We start from the raw sequence: 22,928 nt of genomic DNA, 5'->3' as shown, positions 1-22,928 counted from the left end.
TAAATACTATAGAATTATTTGATAGTTGCATGTCAGATTAGTTTATTATAGTTATTAGTTATGTAATAGATTCATTGTTAAAAATAAATTATTATTTCTTAAAAATATTTACTTATTGGATATTAAATTAAAATATATTATTTTCAATATTTACCTCATTGTAACATCATAATTTGTTACGAAATCTTAGATAATATAATATTTTTAAATTGTGTATTGTGTTCTGTTTTATATTAATGCATATATTTATTTATGTATAAATCGTATGTTAAACAGACATCATGAAACTCAGCGTTACTTCGTTTCGAGCTCACTCATCAGCTCAGAAAAAAATAATAAAATATCAAAATCAGCTCAACTACGTCACAACACATTGTCCTGTAGTACCAAGTATAAATTCGCAATCTCCAACGGTAAGTTCCTTCATGTTTTACGATCAATATAATATACATTTGTACTTTGGCTTAAAATAGATGCGTAGGATTAATTTAAATATTATCAAAAGTTAAATTAAAAAAAAAAAGATTATATATTGTTATGAAGACAAGATATATGATAAATAAATAAAGTAGTTTAAATTTTAAAATGTACTAATGGATCGAATAGGTAAGTTTGATTAACGTTAATAAAAAGCCTGTTTATAATGGTTTATCAATACAAATATGAAATTAAAGTTATCAGTCCATAATGATGAACTGTTTCTATGAACGCTAAAAATACTCTAAACATAATTGTTGATAGTACAAAAGATTCAATATAAAACGTTTTTGTTTTAATCCGTGTAAATAAACGAGTCTGTTCTGAGTGACTGATTCATAATCAACGCAAAGCCGAACCTATTAGAGCTATTGATTTGAAATTTTTATGGTAAATAAATATTATAATTTCACCGTGCATTAAGAAAGAATTTTTCAAAATTTTAATTTTAAGGGGTTGAAATTGGCAAAAACAATTTTTTTGTGTAAATCGTATATTATCTATATACATCCACGAGTAAATGCTTGTAAGCCGTGAGCTTCTAGCTCGAATTTTTAGGCTCTTTTTCACATGAATAATTGTATGTGGCATACTTCAGAGTCAGTATGACCACGAGTTAAGTAATTTTGGCACCAAATGAAAATACATCAAATTTAGTATATAAAGAAATTTTATGATAAAATTGTTGTCATTAATTATTATTCTTTATTTCTTTATTCTTTATATCTATTAAAATTTCGCGGGCAAAGCTACGACGGGTAACTTGCTAGTTTTTACATATAACATTATAAACTTTGTAGGTTAAATTGAAAATTAATTTTTTTTTTGATTATCTTTAACTATTAATTATTAAACTAAATATTATTGACATTTCTGTATAGTTAAAGATTAAGAATAATCGTACAATCCTAAATTATTTTAATCATTCTTTTATGAAAAATCAGAAAAATATGAACTAGTTTTTTTTTTTATGGCACGATTAATAAAAAATAAACTTTTATGGTTATGGCTTGTAAATTAATATTAATAAATACTAAACTTAAAATTAAAATATAATACACATACACAAAGTCACGAGTAGTCAGTGAAACAGTAATTGGACTTAGTGCTGTCACCGGTAAAAGAATAAATTAGAAAAAAATAATAAAAAATTAACTTTTTAAAAGAAATAATAATTATACCAAGTCATTTCAAAATAGTGTCGTATAATAAGACAAATGTGGCAAACTGCAAACGACTGAAATACAAACAGACGTAACCACATAACTTTAGACTTTTATTTTTTAATTAAATTTATTTACCAATATAAATAGTTTATAAAAGTTTTTTTTTTAAATTGTGAAAAGATATCTGTACATTTTAGATAAAATTTGTATTGATTAAATAATTACTTTAAGTCAATTGCAAAAATTAAAATTAATCTATATCTTTCTATACTATTATATAGAGAGGTAAAGTTTATGAAGTTGTCGGGGTAATCTCTGAAACTAAAGAACCGATTAAAAAAATTATTTTACCAATAAAAGCCACATTATTTGTGAGTGGCATAATCATAAACATACATTTAGTCTGATAAAGTTAGCAAAAAATTAGTAATTAATATAAACATATAAATTGTATACCTATATGCGGCACAGCGGCTTAAGGATTTCCAGCTACCTGCAAACTGACTTTTTTGTCCGTCAAATTATGTGTTTGATATCTGCGTGTAGAAATCAGTTATTCCGAGAAATTAATCGATAAAAATAATCGCGCGTACACCAACATGTATGTATTCCTAGAATTTTCAACGATAAAATACACACTGTTGTATATGTATATAAATATGTATAAATGTGAAAATGGAAAATATCTTTATCACTCATTCAATTAGATATCTTAATTCTTTTTTAAAATGAAAGAGTACACCGTGGACCAGATTTTAGGCTCAATTTTAATTCCATAAGTTAGTTGAGTAATTATTTCTTTATAAATATATATTTTTCAATATCATACAGCGCAGTGCAGAAAAATAACACAGATGTTGAGATTTGTTATATACGATCGCAATGCAACTTTGGGAAGTTGTACAAAAACCGAGATTCATCAATAAAAAGCCGTATTTTATATTAATTGATAATTTTTCAGTGGTGAAGTTTGGTTATACTAGCTAACAAATTTGATATATCTTTGAGGTAGAAATTATAAGCTTACGTACACATCTCTTGGGGTTCGCAATCCACCTGCAGTAGATTGCCTACCTGATAAAATACTGCTCGCATAGTCATAAGCAAGTCTCACGGGCAATGCCTAGCGGAATAGCTTTAATAATATAATATAAATTATAATCGAATGTATTCTGACTCACTGACTAATGATGAACGTAGAGCCTAAACAATCATAGCTCGAGGCTTACAGTTTTCATAGTACCTTTGTTCCACCAAGTTAGCGTACAATAAGAAAGCATTTTAAAAAAATTGCATTTTAAAGTGATATGTTTGTATACATTTTTTGAAATTCAAGATGATCAATAAAAATGTTTAAGTTGTAAACACCATATTACACCAAATATTAATAATAACAAATTAAACGAAGTTTGGATCATATTATAATAATATAGAGTTGGCATTTTAACAAGCAACGAAATGTACGGGGTCAGCTAGTATGTAATAAAATTAAAAGAAAGTCGAATGAAATAAATACATTCAAAAATATTCAAAATCTTTTATCTAATCTAACTATGATAATATGTTTTGAAAATTACTTATACATTATTATTTATATTACATTTTTCAGTCGTCATTTTAAATTTCTAAGATAATTATTTTTTGAACTATAACAAAATAAATAATTTACAAATACCTCAAATCCTATTTTATTTTAACCTAATATTTTATGGGTAAAAAAAAATACATATCGTCCCCGTTCATGCAAAACACACTAAGTCCAAAAACATGATTGTTCAGAATCAGCTTTTGCAATTTTTTCAAACTTTAAATGTATAATATTGTGTAACTAAATTTTTTTCTTTCATTTTTTAATTGAATTTCCCTTAAGGGAAGTAGCTGTTTATGAGTAGTTGTAAATAATATAACACTGTGAAATTTATAGTTCTTATTATTGTTGAAATACAAATTACTAAGTCGGACTTAGTGACTTTTGCATAATTTACATGGACTTAATGTGTTTTGCAGGTTTGTAATTATTGACCTGGCACAATCTAAATTCATCAAAATTGATTTATTAGTTCTTTTTTATTTTGTTATAATCAATAGGTATCATATTTATTTATTTTTTAATTTTATAATATCTAAAGTGTATTAATGCATAAACAAATAAATAATAACAATTAATTAATAATTCTCACTTTAAAAATTAAATTAATAAAATGCTGTAAAACAAAAAAAACATTATGGAAATACATAACTTTTTTATTCTGAAGTCTTATGAGAATCACTTTCAAATTCAGTATTTTTATTTAACACTCAAAATAAAATAAAATCCTAAAATCCATAAATAAAAAATAATAAAATTTAAATAACTTTCACTTTCAAAATTAAATTAATAGAATGATTTTAAAACAAAAAAAAAACTTAATGGAAATACATAATAACTTCTTTATTCTGAAGTCTCATCTGAATCACTTTCAAGTGTAAGATTTAAATCTAACACTCTTGTTGTGCATGGGAGTGAAGCATACCAAGCATGGTATTGTGAAGGAATTACATTTTTTTTGCATAACTTTTGCAAATCATTGTACTTTGCTTTTGATATTGGTAACATACTTGTATAAGCTTTTTTAAGTTGATCAGCTTCTTTAGGAATAAACTCGGTTCGTGCAGTTGACCTTCTTTTAACTAATTTTATGTTTATTTTACAAAACTCATCAGTATAATCATAACGATAAAGCAAATGATTTGGATAATCTTTGTCATATCTTAAAGTTTTTATTTTCAGCCAATTGACTTTTTCACCACTTGTGTTAATACCAGTATTTTGCAAATATGCATTTGATAATGCTGCTAAATCATAAAATTCATTATATTCAAGTTCAATTACTTCATAAGGCTGAGCATTACTCCGATGACGAGAAGAGCGAGCATACTTGAAGATGTTTAACCAATCATTTACTGTGTATACACTAGTGTATTTTTTAGCTTTTTCAATAGAGCTATGCATTGAATCACACTCCATCATAGAATGACCTGATTCCAAAAATTTTTGTTCAATAACTTTGATATGATTACTGGTTTGAACTATAAACATAAGAATTGCTGCAACATTTTTGTTTCTATTCTGCCCACCACAAGTATCAGAAAAAAGAGATAAACCAGTTACATTTGTATCAAGTGTATTTATGTAACGGTACAAACATGAACCAATTTCATTGCTTCCTCTTTTCCCGTGTACTTCAGTCCAAACATAACAGTATGCTTTATTAGGCAATGCCCCTTCATATACTGTAAAATTGTAACAGCAAAGTTTACGACTATAGTACATTGGAGATACATCACTTGAAGGAATCTGAAGAACACTTTGCAAATCATAAGTAATTGTCACAAAATTTGAATTAGTTGAAGCTTTTTCTTTATCAATAGATTTGTCCAAGTTTGCTGATTTTTCTCGTTCTTTATGACTTTCATAAATCAATTTCAAATTTTCTTTTTCATTTTCATTAGCCTCATTGTATTTAGCACAAAGAGAACATTGATCCTTTTTTGGTTTATAAAATGAAAGATTGTACTCTTGACAAAACACTCGTTTGTATGTTGTTAAACTTGGTGGCTTGATTTGTGGTGTTTGTGGATTGTAGTAGTTTTCTAACCATAACTCTTTATAAAGCTCGTGCATTTTAGAAATTGATAAACGGCTGTCAAGATAATGCCTTTTAGACTTTTTTCGGACATAATGTGATTCTGTAGTAGGAAAAGTTTCAATATGCTTCTTTATACGGTCCTTTTCTGTTGACACTCCTTTGTTATGGCCAGTGGAAGTCGAAGCTAATGAAATAATATTATTAATTCTACTAAATCGACTCATTTTGGCACTATAAAATAAAGTGATCACGCTTAAATAATATACTTAAATAGTTAACTTACAACATTAACATAACAAACATATTTTAAAGTTAAATAATTTAACAAATAATTCTTATCAAAATAATATTCTAATGTTAGTGAGAAATAGTAATATTAGTACCTATTTATAAATATTTTTAATCAATGATAAAACCTAATTTATTTAATTGTAACCACGGTCTCAGAAGATAATAATATTATTATTATCTTGATTGTAACCATTCAATAATGATTAAAATAATAATAATATTATTATATTATTATTATTTTATTGATTAAAAATGGACTTAATTAATTTTGCATATAAGTTTGACTATATTCTATGAATATACAGCAACTCGTGCATAACGTATTAAGTCCACGTGTGGACTTAGTGTCTTCTGCGTATTTAGAAAACTATCGGATGGACTTAGTTAACATTTTCAACTGTTTATTAAACATTATTAAATAATAATGGGACTTAGTTGAATATAGCATATTATAGATATTTTTAAACTGAATTTTATATAACAATAAACCGGAAAACCCGATTTTTGGACTTAGTGTGTTTTGCATGAACGGGGACGATATTCATATAATAAATAAATAATAATTTATTGTTCCACTGTGCCAGATAGCTTATAAAATTTGTGAAAAATGATTATGTTATTTAAAATAATTTTATGAATACTTAATTTACAAATATTAAAGTAATACTTAATTGTGTATAGATAATCAGTAATTAGTCTATTTTAAGACTAGTATCTATAAATAATATAGTTTACATGTACAGTAAAGCCTCGATAATCTAGACTTTCAATTATCGGGTAAACACGGTAAACCGGATAGTATAAGTCTATTTGTTCGTAAATACATTTGTAGTTTGTTCGGAATTAAAAATGAAAAAATTACTGATTACTAAACTTAATTTCTATTATTGTGCATATTTTTTTTTTATTTATTATGATAAAGCTATTTATTATTTTTTTTTAATTTAAAGTGCAATAAGTTAAAGGTGGTGGAATTAAAAATAAAAATCTTAGTCATTTGAGTAGGTAATTTTGAAAACCCTCCGGTAATCTGGACGATGCTCGGTCTGAATTCGTCCGGACTTTCAAGGCTCTATTGTATATATCTAAATATTATCTATGGTAAATAAAAAAAAAAAAGTTAAAGCTCTATGATGAACGATTAGTTCATTATTTTTTTCTATTTTAAGATAATATCATGACAATATCACATACAAACGATTTCCAATTTATTAAAAACTAATAAATATTCGAGATAATTTATATTTTTAATATTAGCAAAATATCCCGTTTGTTTATTGATATATTGCGTATTTAATTTAAAACATTTTAGTATTAAATTTTGAATAATACATCAAATATAATACATAAATATATTTATTTGCATAATTACAATATGTATATAATGTATATATAATTTATGTACAAATGCTTATGAGTTTATTTTTAGATAATTCTATACTCTGATTTGTTATTATATTTTTTTAAGTTTAATTAATTTTGTCTTATATATGATTAATATATTATTTTTTAAATAGCTTAAAAAATATATTTTCACACGTTTTTCAATAATTTCTGGATTAATAATCACCAATTACCATGTAAATGGTCTACTTTTATCACATCTATTTTATAAAACGCCCACTTGTTTTTTAGTCATATTATATTTTAATGGATAATTTAAAAACGTATGCAATAGTTGATATAGTCTAATATTTTAATTATATAGTTATCATATATTTTATACACACTATGTTTTGATTTAAGATATTATATTTAATAGTTATTTATATTTTATTTTTATTTTTATAATTAACTTTTTATGTTTCTGACATTAATGATTGCAATTTTTTACTAACAATATTCTTGGATACTTCATGAATTATATTGATGGTTGATAATATTTAATCTATTTTGAGTTCTCTTTGTTATTCTCAGTATAATAATTTCAACCAGATTTTCTATACGAGTATAAAATATATTATTTAAAATAAATGGTTTATCGTTTTAATATACTGTTATTTGTCCATGATGCAATAAAAATGTATTTTGATTAAAATTTCCCTAACAATTTTTGTTTAGGTTTACTCAGCTTTCGTGATAATGGTAAATAAGGTTTTAGATGGCCAAAATATTAAGATTTTTGTGGGGTCTTAAAATAAAACATTCTATAATATAAAGACATCTGTAAATGTAACTAATTTAACTATATCATAAATTCACGTTTTAAAATTATTATCGTTGGTAGAAACTAAATCATACATTTTATAATATGTACAACTATTAATAATTATGAATTTTAAATTAATTAATTTGGTTAAATAAAAATAAAAATATAATACTTTAATAATTGTAAACCATTTAATAGTGAACTATAAAAATAGTAGATATTTAAGAAAATAGTCATTATTTTAGTCAAAATTAATACCTATAGTAAATATTTATGTTAAAGACATAATGTGATAAATATTTTGGGAGTGAACCATATTTATAGCAAACCACTTAAACGTACACCTTATCGACATTGAACAATGTACATATATAACTTTATTCGTAACAATATAATAGCAATAACTGAATCTACTGAGCATCAACACCCAATTTATTTTGTAATAAATCTACATATTGTATCCCCGTATTCCATTTTATGGATATATTTTTTGACTAAATATTATTTTGAATTTATAATATTACCTTTTTACTATCCACTGCCTGGTGTCACCCGCATGGTTCTTCAAAACTAAGACCAATATGGCTTATGTACACATGTGTGTCAGAAAAGAATATAATAAATTATCTCTAGCGGGTTACATCAGTTCCGTTTCAGATTAATAACACACTGGTTGATTGGTCTTACTTTCAAAATTATTATTAACCCAAACCTTTTTATATTATTTTGTTTTTCATTCTTAAGATTTATGGTTTAGATACACTCAAAATAATATTGTACAACACTAACTTGTAGATTTAATTACTTTATTAGTAAATACATATTATTAAGATTTTTTATTTATAAAAATAATCTACTATATTATAATTTTAAAATTTTATTTGATACCTCAGCTGTTACGAGTTATGATCATAATAAGATAATAATGGAATGGATATTACTTATTCTAAATGCAAGCGAGTTTCTATGATAGGAGTAATTACCAACTGAGATGAATTATCTAGGTAGGTACTCAAATCATATAACTATTAACCATAAATCATAACTTATCTTAGTTTTTTAAATTCCAATCATTCAAAATATAATTGCGGTTGCTTATATTCCTATTTATTTATTTATGATATCTATAATTTATACATTTATAATATAATACACCTATACCTATTTCCTATATGAATATATTGTTAGTACATTTTTATAGATTTATTATTATGTACTAAATGATAATAATTATATAAAATAATTATAGAATGACATAGAATATTATTATAATGTAAGAATCATATACTACTTTTACCGTTATAAAATTTGTATATATATAATAAGAATGGCATATATCGGCTAATGTTGACATTATCTGGTTAAAAAATGCACATTAGCTAAACCTCTTGGATATTGTGTAGAATATGTATTTTCATTTTCAATATTCAGACCTTTTTTAGATAAGATAACTTTAACCACTGATGTGTAGATGTTCTTTATACCTAAACAACGTAAATGTATAACATTAACAATGGAATCGTTTTTTCCTAATCTACTTTCTTTTTTGTAAATTTTGGTCATCAGTTTATATTGATTATCATAGTCGTGAATATTTTGGGTTTGAAAATTGTTATGACTTATTGAACCTAATAGATGTAAAGTAAAATTATGTGGTGGTATATGAATCCTTTTTAACTTTCCTTTTAACGTATAATTTTATCAATATATTATAAATTACTAGACAATATTCCATTTCTATTTTCATCTCTTGTAGATTTGTCGTTTTGACCATATGATATAATTGAACAATCTTCACTAGTCACCGCCAAGGCGTTTAAAATGAAATGGGAGGTATTTAACAACCACTGCGGCCTGGCGGCCATCTAACAAAGCTGATTGCATTCTATCAGTATCACAGTGGGTTCGTGTCATTCAACCCCATGTGTCATTACAGTGCGGTTGCTAGTTAAGTGCGCTTCACTATATTATATAGTTTTATACGACACGAAATATTTTTCCATGATATAATTTTTCTAAATATATTCAATACTATTATATAACCATTATGTGTTTTGGTTGTAAAATTATTTTTCTTCTATTGCGAATTTTAATCTGTGATTTACTTACTACCACGTGAAAAACAAAATTAAAAATGGGTAAGATATAATGACAAGATAACATTTTAAAAATCAAATGAAAAATACATTATTTTGTATAATTTTTGTTATATCACTCATGTCTTAAAGCTTCGTGGTTTTTTGCAATAGATAATATATTTTTTAAAGTGTGATTCACAAGATGGTTTCTAAACTTTTGTTGTATACTTTTTGGCAGAAGATTATGTAGAAATTATGTGGTTAAGTTAAAATGCAATTGATAGACAAAATATTAATTAGTTCTATCAAAATCAATACATATTATTTTAAAGGATGTATTCCTTATTCAATTAGATTAATAGTGACTATAACGAATTCTGAGTTTAAAAATAATATATATGGTACAGTTAAAATAACATTCAATAATTAGGATAGTTAATAAGTTGTTATTTATATGAACAGAATATAAAATTATGGAAAATTATCTTTAATTTTGTTGTAAAAACACTCACTGGATTGACATTTCTCAAGAAAAAAAAACATATTTTAAAAAACCACGAACTAACGAATTTTTAAACTTATAAGTACCTACTTATACGTTTATAAAATTCAATAAAAACCATTTATATTTTTAGTTACAACTGTACAATTTTTATAATTTTTAGTACGTAATAATAATAGTATTATATATTTATATTTTACATATAATATTAAAAATCAAAGAAGAAGAATTTCTTTTTTTTATCTAATTGCTTTAATTTTCTATAGAACATATTTTTGTATTTATTACAACTCTGACTAAATGTATATTGACTTGAATGATTAATATAGCATGTTATTTATCTGCCATGAACTGATTGTTTGTAACTTTGATCAAATTAAATTCGTATTTTGTTTCTTTGAAGTTTTAAACGTAAATGAAGCTGTGTAGTAAAAATTTTTTTATACCACTAATTTCTAATAATAGGTTAATTATTTAGTGTTTTATACCATCATATAATCAATTGAGCGAATCAAATAGTTATATATAGACTAATAAAATATTATAGTTTATTACTTTATACTCGTCATAGCCAAAAACTTGGACACAGAATTTCAATAATGTTTTATTTTTATTAGTTGGTATTTTTTTAAATTTTTCTATTAGTTATGCAACAAATTTTAATATAATTATATAATTGGAAGAAATAAGGTTAAATTAAATTTTTTTATTTATATATTTAAATAAAATTGACTGTTTTAACGAAACCAATTACTTAAATTCAAAGAATTTATATTGGAAAGAGGAGGATATAATTTTTATCTCTATTGTAAAGACGCGGATTATTGTGCATCTATATACTACCCGCAACTGAGTCATATTAAAAATATATAGATATCTATACCTCTGGTATTTTATTTTTTTATTTATGAATTGTAAGTGTTTTACTATTTTCTTTATAAAATATTAAAATAAAATACTTGAATAAATAATGTTATGTGTATATTTTAAATTACATGAAAGACTACTTTAATTACCAATGATTAAAAATTAAGTAAAGTAAAATTAAATTAGTAAAAAATAATTTAATTTACTTTTTTTCTAAATCATGAAATACTATAAAAAAAATATGAATATGCTTGTTTAGTATTGTTAAGTGTCAATCTACTAAAATTGTTAATCTATTATAGTTCAAAAATCCTATAAATTTTGCAATATTTATTTTAAATTGTATATTAGTTTTAGTTTTAACAATAGTAATATTTCTTGAATATTTCAACTTAAGCATATTTCATTAATGTTAAAATTAACAAAGTTGGTCAAAATTGCATGTTTCTAGAGACTCAAACACGAACTATTATTATATGAATTGTGACAAAATAATAAAAATCGATTTTTTTTTTAAAACTGGGGTGTGTAATATTTAACTAATTTTTTAAAATTTTATTTTATTAAAAAAAAAAATAAACCGGTAATTTCTACGCCGCTAGAGCACCACTAAATGTAGTATAATAATTAAATAATAATCCTGAAAAATTATTTTTTATAACTTTGTGATTTTTGATTGAATGATTAATTGTTATGTGATTTAAAACGATAATATTATTTTAGGTAAATGTGTATATTATTGATATAATTTAATGTGTACTTACAATATTGATTAGTGTGATTTTGTAAGAAATATTAGTTAACGATATATAGAAGTGTACGAATTTGATCAATTATCTATTTTTGAAAGTGTGTGGGTATGACGATTGCTATTTATTACTTTACGCTGTCTCTTTATCAGAGTTGGTGAATTTGTTGGTTAATTACTTTTTTTAACTTCCAACGGATGACGACGAGTCGGTGAAAATATTTCGTCATATAATAAAATAATTTAAGAATTATACCTAATAATAAAAAAAATAATAACTGTTAAGTTGTAATTATTTTAAAATTTCGTTTGGCATCTACATATTTTAAAAACTAATTAATTGATCGTTATATTTTATAAAGTAAAGATTCGCAAGACAGATTCATTCCTTACATTTCTCCATTATAATAATACCATTGTAATTTATGTGTTATACTGTTGGGTAAGTATGTATTTTGTACAGAATTGATATTTGTATTCGTTTAGATACTCGAGTATTAATACATTTATTCTTTACGACTTATACTTATACATACACTTAATATCGATAACTTAACTTAGTGTCAAATTGAAGATGATGTTTTTGATGTTTTTCCTATAAAAATGGTGGTAATTTCTTGTTTATTGTTCTATATTATAAAATAGTACTTAATATACAACCTTTATTACTAGTAATTAGACTATAGTTTATAAATTATAATCATATTTATACACTGTAAATAGTGTTTTTTGAAATCATAAATTATTTTAATTTTCAAATAATTATTGCTAAATATAAAAAAGAGTAAAATAAAGATTAAGGTTTTCTTAAGGTTACTTAACAAATAAAATAATAATACAGTCCATCAAAGAACTTAAGAATTAAAATTACTTACATTATTATTAACTTATATTAAAAAATATTTTAAAATACAAAATAAAATTCATAAAACATATGCTTCAACATATTATGTTACAACTTCATATAGATTACTATTTTTCTACGTAACCACTTTGTAATACTCAGATTTAATGCATATTGCTTAATTATTATTACTATTATTGTACTATTATTTTTTGGTCCTCATACCGTATTAATCAAATGATTTACATAATTTATTTAAATATATTTATTTGGTTGCTAAAACTAAGTTGTATCGCTTAAAGATATATTTTGTGAAATTGCTTACTATAATCCTTGTTTACAGGATATTAAAAAAATAACAATTTATAACGAAACTAGGAACCTTAAATTCAAAAATAAACCTTAGATTTATAGTAAATATAGTAATTATAGATACTTATTTTTATTTTGTACATATCATTTTAGTGTTGAACAATTAATCAACAGAAACACAATTTATTTCTTAGTATTTATTTTAAAATATTGAAAACAAACTAGGTTTTGAAATAAAAGGAATAGTGTATAAATTAATTACGATTAAAATACTTTTAAATTAAAAACGTATGTGTTAAAAGTTATTTAAATAATTGTAATGATTGTCGGTTAATATGTATTTAGATATAAGGATGTCCATTGTAATATTATCTCTTATGAATGATAAATTACAAAATGAATAAATATTTATGAATACCTTTTATAGTTCTACTTCTTCATTAAATATAAAAAAAAAAAATAACAAAAATACACAGTAATACAGATTATAAATATTATCAATTAAAATATAATTATTAATACATTTTTTATCAATAGGAATCAGAATAACTAATTGAAATTAAATACAATTATATTTATACTTAAAAATATAAATTTTTGTATTTTTTATAAGAAATATGTTTTATTAAAATTTCAGATCTAAAAAGATGTAATTATGATTTTAATAATAATATAATGTGATTATAGTACCTTTAATATTTTAATGCTAAACCTGAACTTACTGAAATTTATTTTAAACATCCATTGAATATTTTGTGGTATCATAAGTAAATAATTCTGATATACTTAATTTTAAGATTCGATTATTTAAAAAATAAAAATTGACTAATAATATCAATTTTGTAGAATATAAATTTAAAATACTTTTTTAAATAATTTCTTTCAAATTTAAATAATAAGTTGAAGTATGTATGTAAAACATAATTTATTTTGCTTTTTGTTGAATAAAAATAGAATTATGATTGCAACACAACACTTATATATGATATAAATATTTTTTCTAAATAAGTAAATAGGTACTGTGTTATTTTTAAATATTATATAGTGATAAAGAAACCCTTTAACTTATTTAAGCTTATTATTTTTTTTTTTTCATGTCTTTGCTATAATTAAATGAGGTCAACCATACAACAAAAATTTTAGAAAATTATAAGGTCATTCATACATTTAATAACAAATTGTTAAGGCTGTATATACTTAAAAATAAACTATTTTTAAAATATATTTTGAAATTAAATTAAATTTAAAATTTTTATCATTAACATAAAATTACGGGGAAATAAATAATAGATATTTATTTCAAAATAAATTTTTTTTTTTTTATTGATCTTGAAATGTATACAATTTTTGCTTCGACAACTTGGTGATTAGCATATCACTATAAATATACATATAAATATATAATATTTATAATGGGAAACAGAGCAAAAAAAAAAGATACAAGAAAAACAGTTTTGAATTAGTTAATTTGGTATTTTGTACATTAAAAATAGTGGCTAAAGTAGCTTGAGTAATTTGGTTGTTTTGAAGAATTCAATGGTGTTGGTCTCGTTGTCAGGATTTGGGCCTAGGCTTGCTCCAATTTTCAAAATTATTTATAATAATATGAAATGCATATTATTTTTTTATTTTAATGATAATATAATAACAATATCAACTTTTAGATTTTGAAAGAATTAAGAAATAATTGGTTTAATATTTTTTAATTGACTTAACTATCAATTATGATATTATTAATGATTTTTATCAGATTTTTATTTTTAAAATTATCACTTTAAAATTTTATTCAACTTTATTGATAGTGTAAAAAGGAGCTTCGTGATTCACGACAAATTTATTACAAAATTGTCTTGATTAAAAACCTTAGAGGGATCAAATAAGGGGACAGAAATATTTATTAATTATTTTTCCCAATATCTAATAATATATATTAACACAGATATTTAAGTTCTAATAAGAACTAATAAATTATTATTAACAATGTTTATGGCGAATTAATATTTATTATTAACCTTATGGTTAATATCTTATAATCATTTATAATATACAACTATAAATCATAACTTAATAAGAAAAATGTACTGAGAATAATACAGTTTAACAGTAAGGTACTCTTATCATCGGTTATTTTAAGTGAAGTATTTATGTAAAACGTTAGGTTTTGAATAATGATTGTTAAACTCCTAAAATTACTTCATAATTTTAAAGATAATATTATTTCTTGAGTCTTTAAAATCAGCTGTCTATAATATAAAATTATATTTCGACTAAATGTATAATTAATGAACGGATAAATTATTTAACTTGAAATATTTTGAAAAGTATAAATAATATAATAAAACTAGTATGATACATTTTAATTACCAAGAGGAATAAAAAATATTAACTTTAATTGGGTATTCGTATATATTTATGTGTGTTTTCGGATAACTAGTAATTTTTAGTTTCAATAAATCTGAGGTGCATAATATAAAAGTTTAAACACTCATAAAAAGTGGATTTAAACACTTTAATAAGAAACATAAACACAATTTGTCGTTCCAGAAATTAAAATTCATATTTGAGGAATATAAAAACTGTTTGGAATAATTAAGTGGAGAAATATACAATTCGCTAGTGTCTATTATATATTTCATTGATTTTATTATTTACCAAATTTAACCGAAGAAATAAACTTTAGTGTTTCTACTCTAATGATTTTCAATAATTAGTAAAAATAAAACGTTTTGGCAATTTTAAGGAAGTAGAAATACATTTTTTATAAAACTAATATCACCAACTTCTTGATACGCTTTATAGTTCTTAAAATTTGTGACACGACATCATTGTAATACTTATTTTTTATTGGTTACTCAATGAAATGTGTATATTTTTAAATATATTAAGTAATTACGCATGTATTAAGTAAAAATCATTGTAATTTTGAGTAATTTAAATCATATCTTTCAGAAATTGTATGTAACCGAATAATTGTATAGAATATCAATTAATAAAAATTATTTTTACTTGAAAAATAGTAGTATATTTTAATTATGTAAAAGTTGACTGTAATACTAAAATATTGTATAAATCATAGTTTTATTAATTGTTTTCAATTTTCTATTAAAATATACCTATTTTAAAATTATCGTTTTTCCTTATGTTTTGATTTTAAATTCAGATGTTTACCGTGTAATTTGAATCGATTTGTATAAAATAAATATATTGAGACATTGCTTTGAAAAAAGTTATATTTTCAACCAAAAAATTTGATTTTAACTTTTAATCCAAACAATGAATGGATATTTAAATTTTAATAACGGTATTATACGATTATTTTAAAAATTATGTTTTTTAAAATATTAAATATTTATATGCATATTTTTCAAAATTTAAATTAGTAGGTACTTATATAATTCTTAAGCTATGTTTTTTCATGCAGAAAATTATGAAATTAAAATTAAATTTGTGTTTAATTGTGTGCAAATACAAAATATACATAAAAAAAATTATAATAAAGTACTCTGAAATAGTATTAGAAACGATGTTTTTATAAGTTTCATTTTTTTTTGCTTTTTTTTTTTGTTTTTTTGTCGCCTTCGTGGTAACAAAAGACTGAAAATGAGCCTTTTTTAATGACACCATCTTGTTGTTTTCTGACATTTGTCAATTAATTATACTTATTTTAATACATATTTACTTAATTTTTAATAGTTTTCATGTTATAAGTTATTATGTGTACTTTGTAAAGATTATTTATCATTTATCAAGACCAGATCATACCTCATACATTTTTTATTAGCATAAACGATAAGAATTTATCATTTATATAAGAAATCATTAGAGTTTGATATATTTTTTAAAAACTAAATTTCAGATAATTTGTTTATTCTAAAATCTATTATTAAATAAACTTAAAGGTAAATTTTTTTTATATTTACACATATAATTTGCAATGCGTTTGCTATCAAAATTTGGTTTGAAACCATATTAAGACGTAATCACTTGTATATGTATATATGTTACTACAAAACCGATGGGCCTTGCCCCCAGTTGCCTTCGTATAGTGGTTTAAGCATTCCACTCCATTAATTATATTGGCGTCTAATGCGATTTATATGATAACTTCACTCCAAAGTAATTTAATAGGTTGATCAATTACCAATACAATAAAAAATGTATGTAGAAATTCCATGAGTTCCTATAAAAATATGTATATAAAAATAACGTAGCTGACAAAATCATTATTGTTCAATAACTGTAAGCTCTATGGACATGATAATATTATATTAGAAGGAATAAATTTGGATAGATTTTTTATAATTTTTCATGTTATATATAATGAAAATAGATAACTTAGTAACACATTTTGAATTATTTGATTGACAAGATGTTTTTTATTTTGCTTTTGATTTCATATAAATAAATAGTTCTTGAGGTGGCTATCTTTTTATAAAAATATTAATTTTTGTTTAAAACATTTTGATTAAATTTAGTAATTACTACTTTTACAAATTTTTGAATACAAAACAATTTTTATAATCCGAATATTTATTTAAAGTAAAATTTGAACTATTTTATATAATTAACTTATAAATGATATATTAAACAACTACATACAATACAATTAAAAATTTTATCTTAAATAACATTTGAATATACACAAGTACGGAAGTAATAAAGCTTAATAATGAGAATATTTTTTTTCAAAATGTATTATTATTTATTTAAGTATATAAATTATGTATATATTTTTTATATGTTTATAGATTATAAAGCCAGGTATAATTTAATAAAATATTTAACAAAACAAAACTTGTACTATTGCATTTATATGTAATTACCGTAATAAAGTTAAAATAAATAAAAATTTAAATATGTCTAAAAATATAAATACAAAAAACATTTTTTTTTTTTTTTTTTGACACAAATAATATCACAATAGTAAATTATTATAGATATGATATTAACTATAAATATATGACACATGTCCAAAATAATAACAATTAAAACGTTTTGTTTAATTTTATATTTTTTTTTCAAACTCTATTTAAATAATATACAATTGTTATGCCTCTGTATTGCTTCCGGTGTACACTGTACAGTAGAAAATGCAATGTGATTCTTCTCTTATTTGTTTCACTGTCTCGCACAGTCTAGGTTAAGTAGATTGAGTCCTCGGGAAGTGAAGAGCGTTGCCCTACAAAACGAAATTTCATAGATGATTTATTTTATAGCGTGAGTTTAAGATGAGACCTTTTTTATTTATTTTATATTTATTGTATCTAAGCCCTTTCATACCCATAATGCTTAACATAATATTGTATTAAAAGTTTAAATAGTGAATATTTTTCAAAAGTGTGATTTAAACAAACACTTTGTAATATTTACTCAATCGACAAAATTGACTAAAATATCTTTAGTATTCAATTTTAATAATACATATATATTCATATAAGTATTTTTTTTATTTCATAATTAATGTGAATTTAGTATTTGTAAAATTTTTCATGGCTATATATTATTTTATGAATTTATATGACCATTACCTTTATTCTAAATTTATTCTATGGGCCATATTTCATTGTTACAGTAATCTTCGTTACAACTACAACTTGTATAAATCTCTTACTTTATCTCTTGGTTCTTTTGATATTGCTTCTATAATGTCTTAAATATCATAAAGACTGGAATTATAAAATTCCAAAATGATGTAATTATTTATATATTTTTAGTGAAAATAAGATTTTATTAATTTTAATAAGAGCAAATATTATTGATACAGTTGGTAATAGTTAACTTTAAGAAGTAATAATACATTAAATAATTTTATGAGATTAGTTTTACCAGATATTGCTTGAACATAAAATAATAAATTGTTAATTTGTTAATCAAATGTGCTTATTTTTTTAAATTAATATATGATAACTATATTAAATACAGTTATAGTATAACTATAAAGTAATAGTACCTAATAAAAACTAATGTTTTAGTTCATATTAATATTTTTATATTTATTATTTTTAAACAAGTATATATGAAAATATTATATTACTTAAAAAGACGAAATGTGATTTTTTAAAACAAAATAATTATAATTTACATCTATAATACGTAACATAATTAGATAAACTAAAATGAATAATTAAGTATGCACAGAGTAGAATATTTTTATATTTTGCAATTTCATTCAATTATTAATATGACCAATGAACATATGTATATATAAACATTGAAATTATTTATTAAAAATTAAAAATTCTACAAGGTAAACTATATATTATAATAATATGAAGTTTATACCATCAATATAAATCAAGTTATATTTAAATGAAGCGTGTTTATTTAGTAAATCCACCTTTAGTAAACGAAACAAATATCTAATTATAAATTTATTTCATCCAAAATTTTTCTTGTACGAGTAAAATATTTCAAAGAAAAATTATTTGTAAGTGTTAAATAAAAAAGTAACGAATATTTTCGATTAAGTATTTACTTATTTGTACGCAACTTTGAGAAACATTTATACTTTTGATCCAAAAATACATCTCTTAAATTAATTATGTTCGTGTGATAAGATATAACTTGAATAAATTATATTATTTCAATTAATCAAAATGTATAAAACATTTAAAAATTATTTGTTAGGTCGTTGTTTAATATGGGGTTTTTTTTTAATTTGTATTCATCAAAAACTCAAACATTCACCGACTCTTTACAATATATACCGAATATATGTAAAATTGACCTACAGATACATAAATAGTAATGTGTAGCTTGTCAGATCTGTTAACGACATTACAGTAACGAGAATGATTAATTGTTTTTATATTATTTATTTGTTCGTATTTTCAGAAAATAGGTCCCACAGACGATAAAGACAAATTAATTTTTTTTAAGTGCCCAAATGTTATTAATCACGGTCACGTGACCATTAAATTCCGCTACGTCGTGCCGCTGACATTTCGGTTTCACAAAGTTAAGTAAAACTGGACATTTCACATGATATACGCGTGAGCATACGTGTATCGAAAGTCTGGGAGGAGGGTAGTTAAACTGAGGACTTCCGAACCCTCTATCTGCTCAAGCATAGCAAAAGTTTTATATGCTCTCTTTATATGATGACTGTTGTACTCATCCATCAAATCATTGACACTCAGAATTTTTAAAATCTTGCTCAACCACGAAAATTTTAATGCTGTCTGCCTACTTATTCCTAACAAATTTACGAACCCAGAAACTAGTATAAAGAATTTCTTATAAAAAAAATATATGACTCCCATGTCATTTGCATTTAATTATAGTGGTAGGTTTACAATAATATATATATATACCTATTACCCAAATAAAATAAAAAAATTACCGTAAATTCTATGATATTTTAAAGTACAGATCATGTCAAAATTTCAATCAAAATTACTACCATGCAGCTATACTGTAATAGAATAGTGATCGTGTGATCGGATCCTTAAAAATATTTATTAGAAGTATGGAAATATCAAATAATATTATACTTTGTAAAGATTTTTAATTAATTTACAAATAAAATATAACCAGCTTCTCTCAGTTGATCTGGTATAATTATCACATCTCTTAAACACGCATGAGAAATAATATATCCCGTGATATATTTTAAAAAAGAAACTCATTATTTCAAAAACTAAAAACTTAGAATGTTTTTGAAAATATTTTTCTTACATAATTTTTAGCTATTAAAAAATATAATTTTTTCTTTTCATTTTCGTCTTCAATTTTAAAATGTTTAGCGAGAATTTACATTTTTAATTTCAAAACAATATTTTTCGAAGTAGGTACTTCGATAAATAAAAATTGAATTTTTTACAAAAACTAGTTGTATTGTATGCAATTTAAAACAATAACTATTATAAGTTATAACTTTATATTTAAACTAGTAAACTACTTGTCCAAAATTTTTATAGATCATATTACTTTGAATGATATTCTGTTCTGAGATAATAAATTTAAAAATAAATGTATTTTGTACTTTAAAAGAATATAAACTAAAAATACTAAAAATTTTGTTTTGTAAAGACTTGAAATTATACAAAGAAATGTTTTCAAAAACGTTTGTGTTTTCTGAAATAATGAGTATCTTGCGTTAAACAGATTACCTCATGTATAAATATTATGAAAATAATTAACTAAGAGAGAATTCGCTTTTATTCTTAATGTTTTCACTGTTTCTGATTTTAAAGATTGGTTGCAATAAGCTTCCAAATCTTTATATAATCGCAGTTCGAACCAGTGTTATAAGATTAACAATAATAATGTTTTGTGTTGTTCACAACTTGATCAGAATATTCAATTTGTGGAAGATCATTATTATATATTACATTCAATAAAATCAGCAGATTAATTTGAATTTTTTTGTTTGTTGTATTTCTTGTTTTAGGTATAATTTAAGGTAATGTTATTCGTTCTCGTTTTTTAATATTGCATAAAATAGACCATTCTCAAATGAATCAGCCCGTATTATTCCTCCCAACTATATAATCGAAAATTCGTGGCATTCTGAAATTCATCATCTTATCTTAATACCCAAAACACTAAAATATTCTTTGATTTCACTTGTAGGCACGTCTTTCTTTTTTAACACGGTAAGCTTTAATTATTCATAATAATTACAGAAAATACACTTGAATTATTATTATTATTATGTATAAAAATGACAGAGTAACTTTTTAGTTATTCAGTACCTAAGCACTAAGCAGGAATATTCTGTCGCAAAGTATTATGTTTAATGGGCTGAAGGATTGTGATTATTAGTAAAAAATTTAATTGGGTCAACCTGAACTGACTTTATATATATATTGTATAAAGTATTTTGTATATGTATACCTACTGTACCTACGAGTATATATGGGTACTTGGAATATTTAAGTTTAGTATACGTATATTACGTTAAAGAAGTTTGAGTGGGATAATAATACTCGTAGAAAAGCAATATAATATACATTGTACACCATCGTATACAAGTATATATGTAAATTGTTATATAACATAATTTTAAATTCTATGATGAATGAAAAATGTTTTAGTTTAACAAAAATGTGTTTAATGTAGCAAAGAAGCTCGAAAAATGTTTTTTTTGAATAGATATGAAATTAAATACTCAGATGATACTGAACATTTTCAAAGTGGTAATTTTTTGAATTTTTCTGTATTTTTTGATAAAAATAACTGTAAAGAATTGTTAGCCAGAGCGTTTTTAATTAAATTTTGACCACGTTTGGATACACCATACTCTGCTAAGAATCGCTTTTAGAATGAAACGATTTATCATCGTTTTCAATTATAAAGATAACTTTCTAAGGACCATTCAACTTCTATATCAGCTATTTTTAATTATATTCGTTTCCTATGATACTCAAAATAATTTATCTTTGTTCTATGACTTATGCTATTAGACATATATTTAAAATGCTGTCTAAAAATATTGTCATGTGCCCATTGTTTTATTTGTATTTTATCTCGTTAATTATATATGCATTATATATTTTATATGAATGATATCATCATTTTTTGGTAAGATTATATAATTTATGTTCTCATAAATATTTATCATTTCACATTATTTTTACTCAAACATTACGCATATTTCGAATAAATGATCATTATGTTGACATCCTATATATTTATAGTAGGTGAGCAAAAGAGGTAGTTACATACAAATCATTAATGCTTTAGTGGTTTTGTTATGTTATATTTGAATTTATTTATTCCAATTTATATTCTAATATTCGTACGTGTAGAATTGTAAATTTGTACAAAGTTAGTAATAGCAACTATTAACTATTTTTTCTTTCAAAGGTCTCAATTTTTATCTTACACTTGTGCTTATTAATTATTAAGCTTTCAATGTCTA

General features: G+C 22.9%; 1 protein-coding gene across 3 annotated transcripts in view; it reads left to right on the top strand.

The window, feature by feature from the left end:
- LOC112597001 overlaps positions 1–22,928 on the top strand; it is a 113,701-nt gene that overhangs the window by 15,711 nt on the left and 75,062 nt on the right. For 2 of the 3 annotated variants that reach the window (XM_025342900.1, XM_025342899.1), the window contains exon 3: positions 277–413. In XM_025342900.1, the coding sequence (XP_025198685.1) occupies positions 282–413 (132 nt within the window). In that variant the 5' untranslated portion in view covers positions 277–281. Of the gene's footprint in view, positions 1–276; positions 414–9,767; positions 9,851–22,928 lie in introns of those variants that run through there. The other variant, XM_025342901.1, reaches the window with a different exon arrangement.

This window comes from Melanaphis sacchari, unplaced genomic scaffold, assembly GCF_002803265.2.
Source record: "Melanaphis sacchari strain LSU unplaced genomic scaffold, SCAv2.0 Contig36_pilon_pilon, whole genome shotgun sequence".
Classification (NCBI taxonomy): Eukaryota; Metazoa; Arthropoda; class Insecta; order Hemiptera; family Aphididae; genus Melanaphis; species Melanaphis sacchari.
Note: the sequence above shows the minus strand (reverse complement) of the source record. Positions and strands in the feature narration are given on the sequence as shown.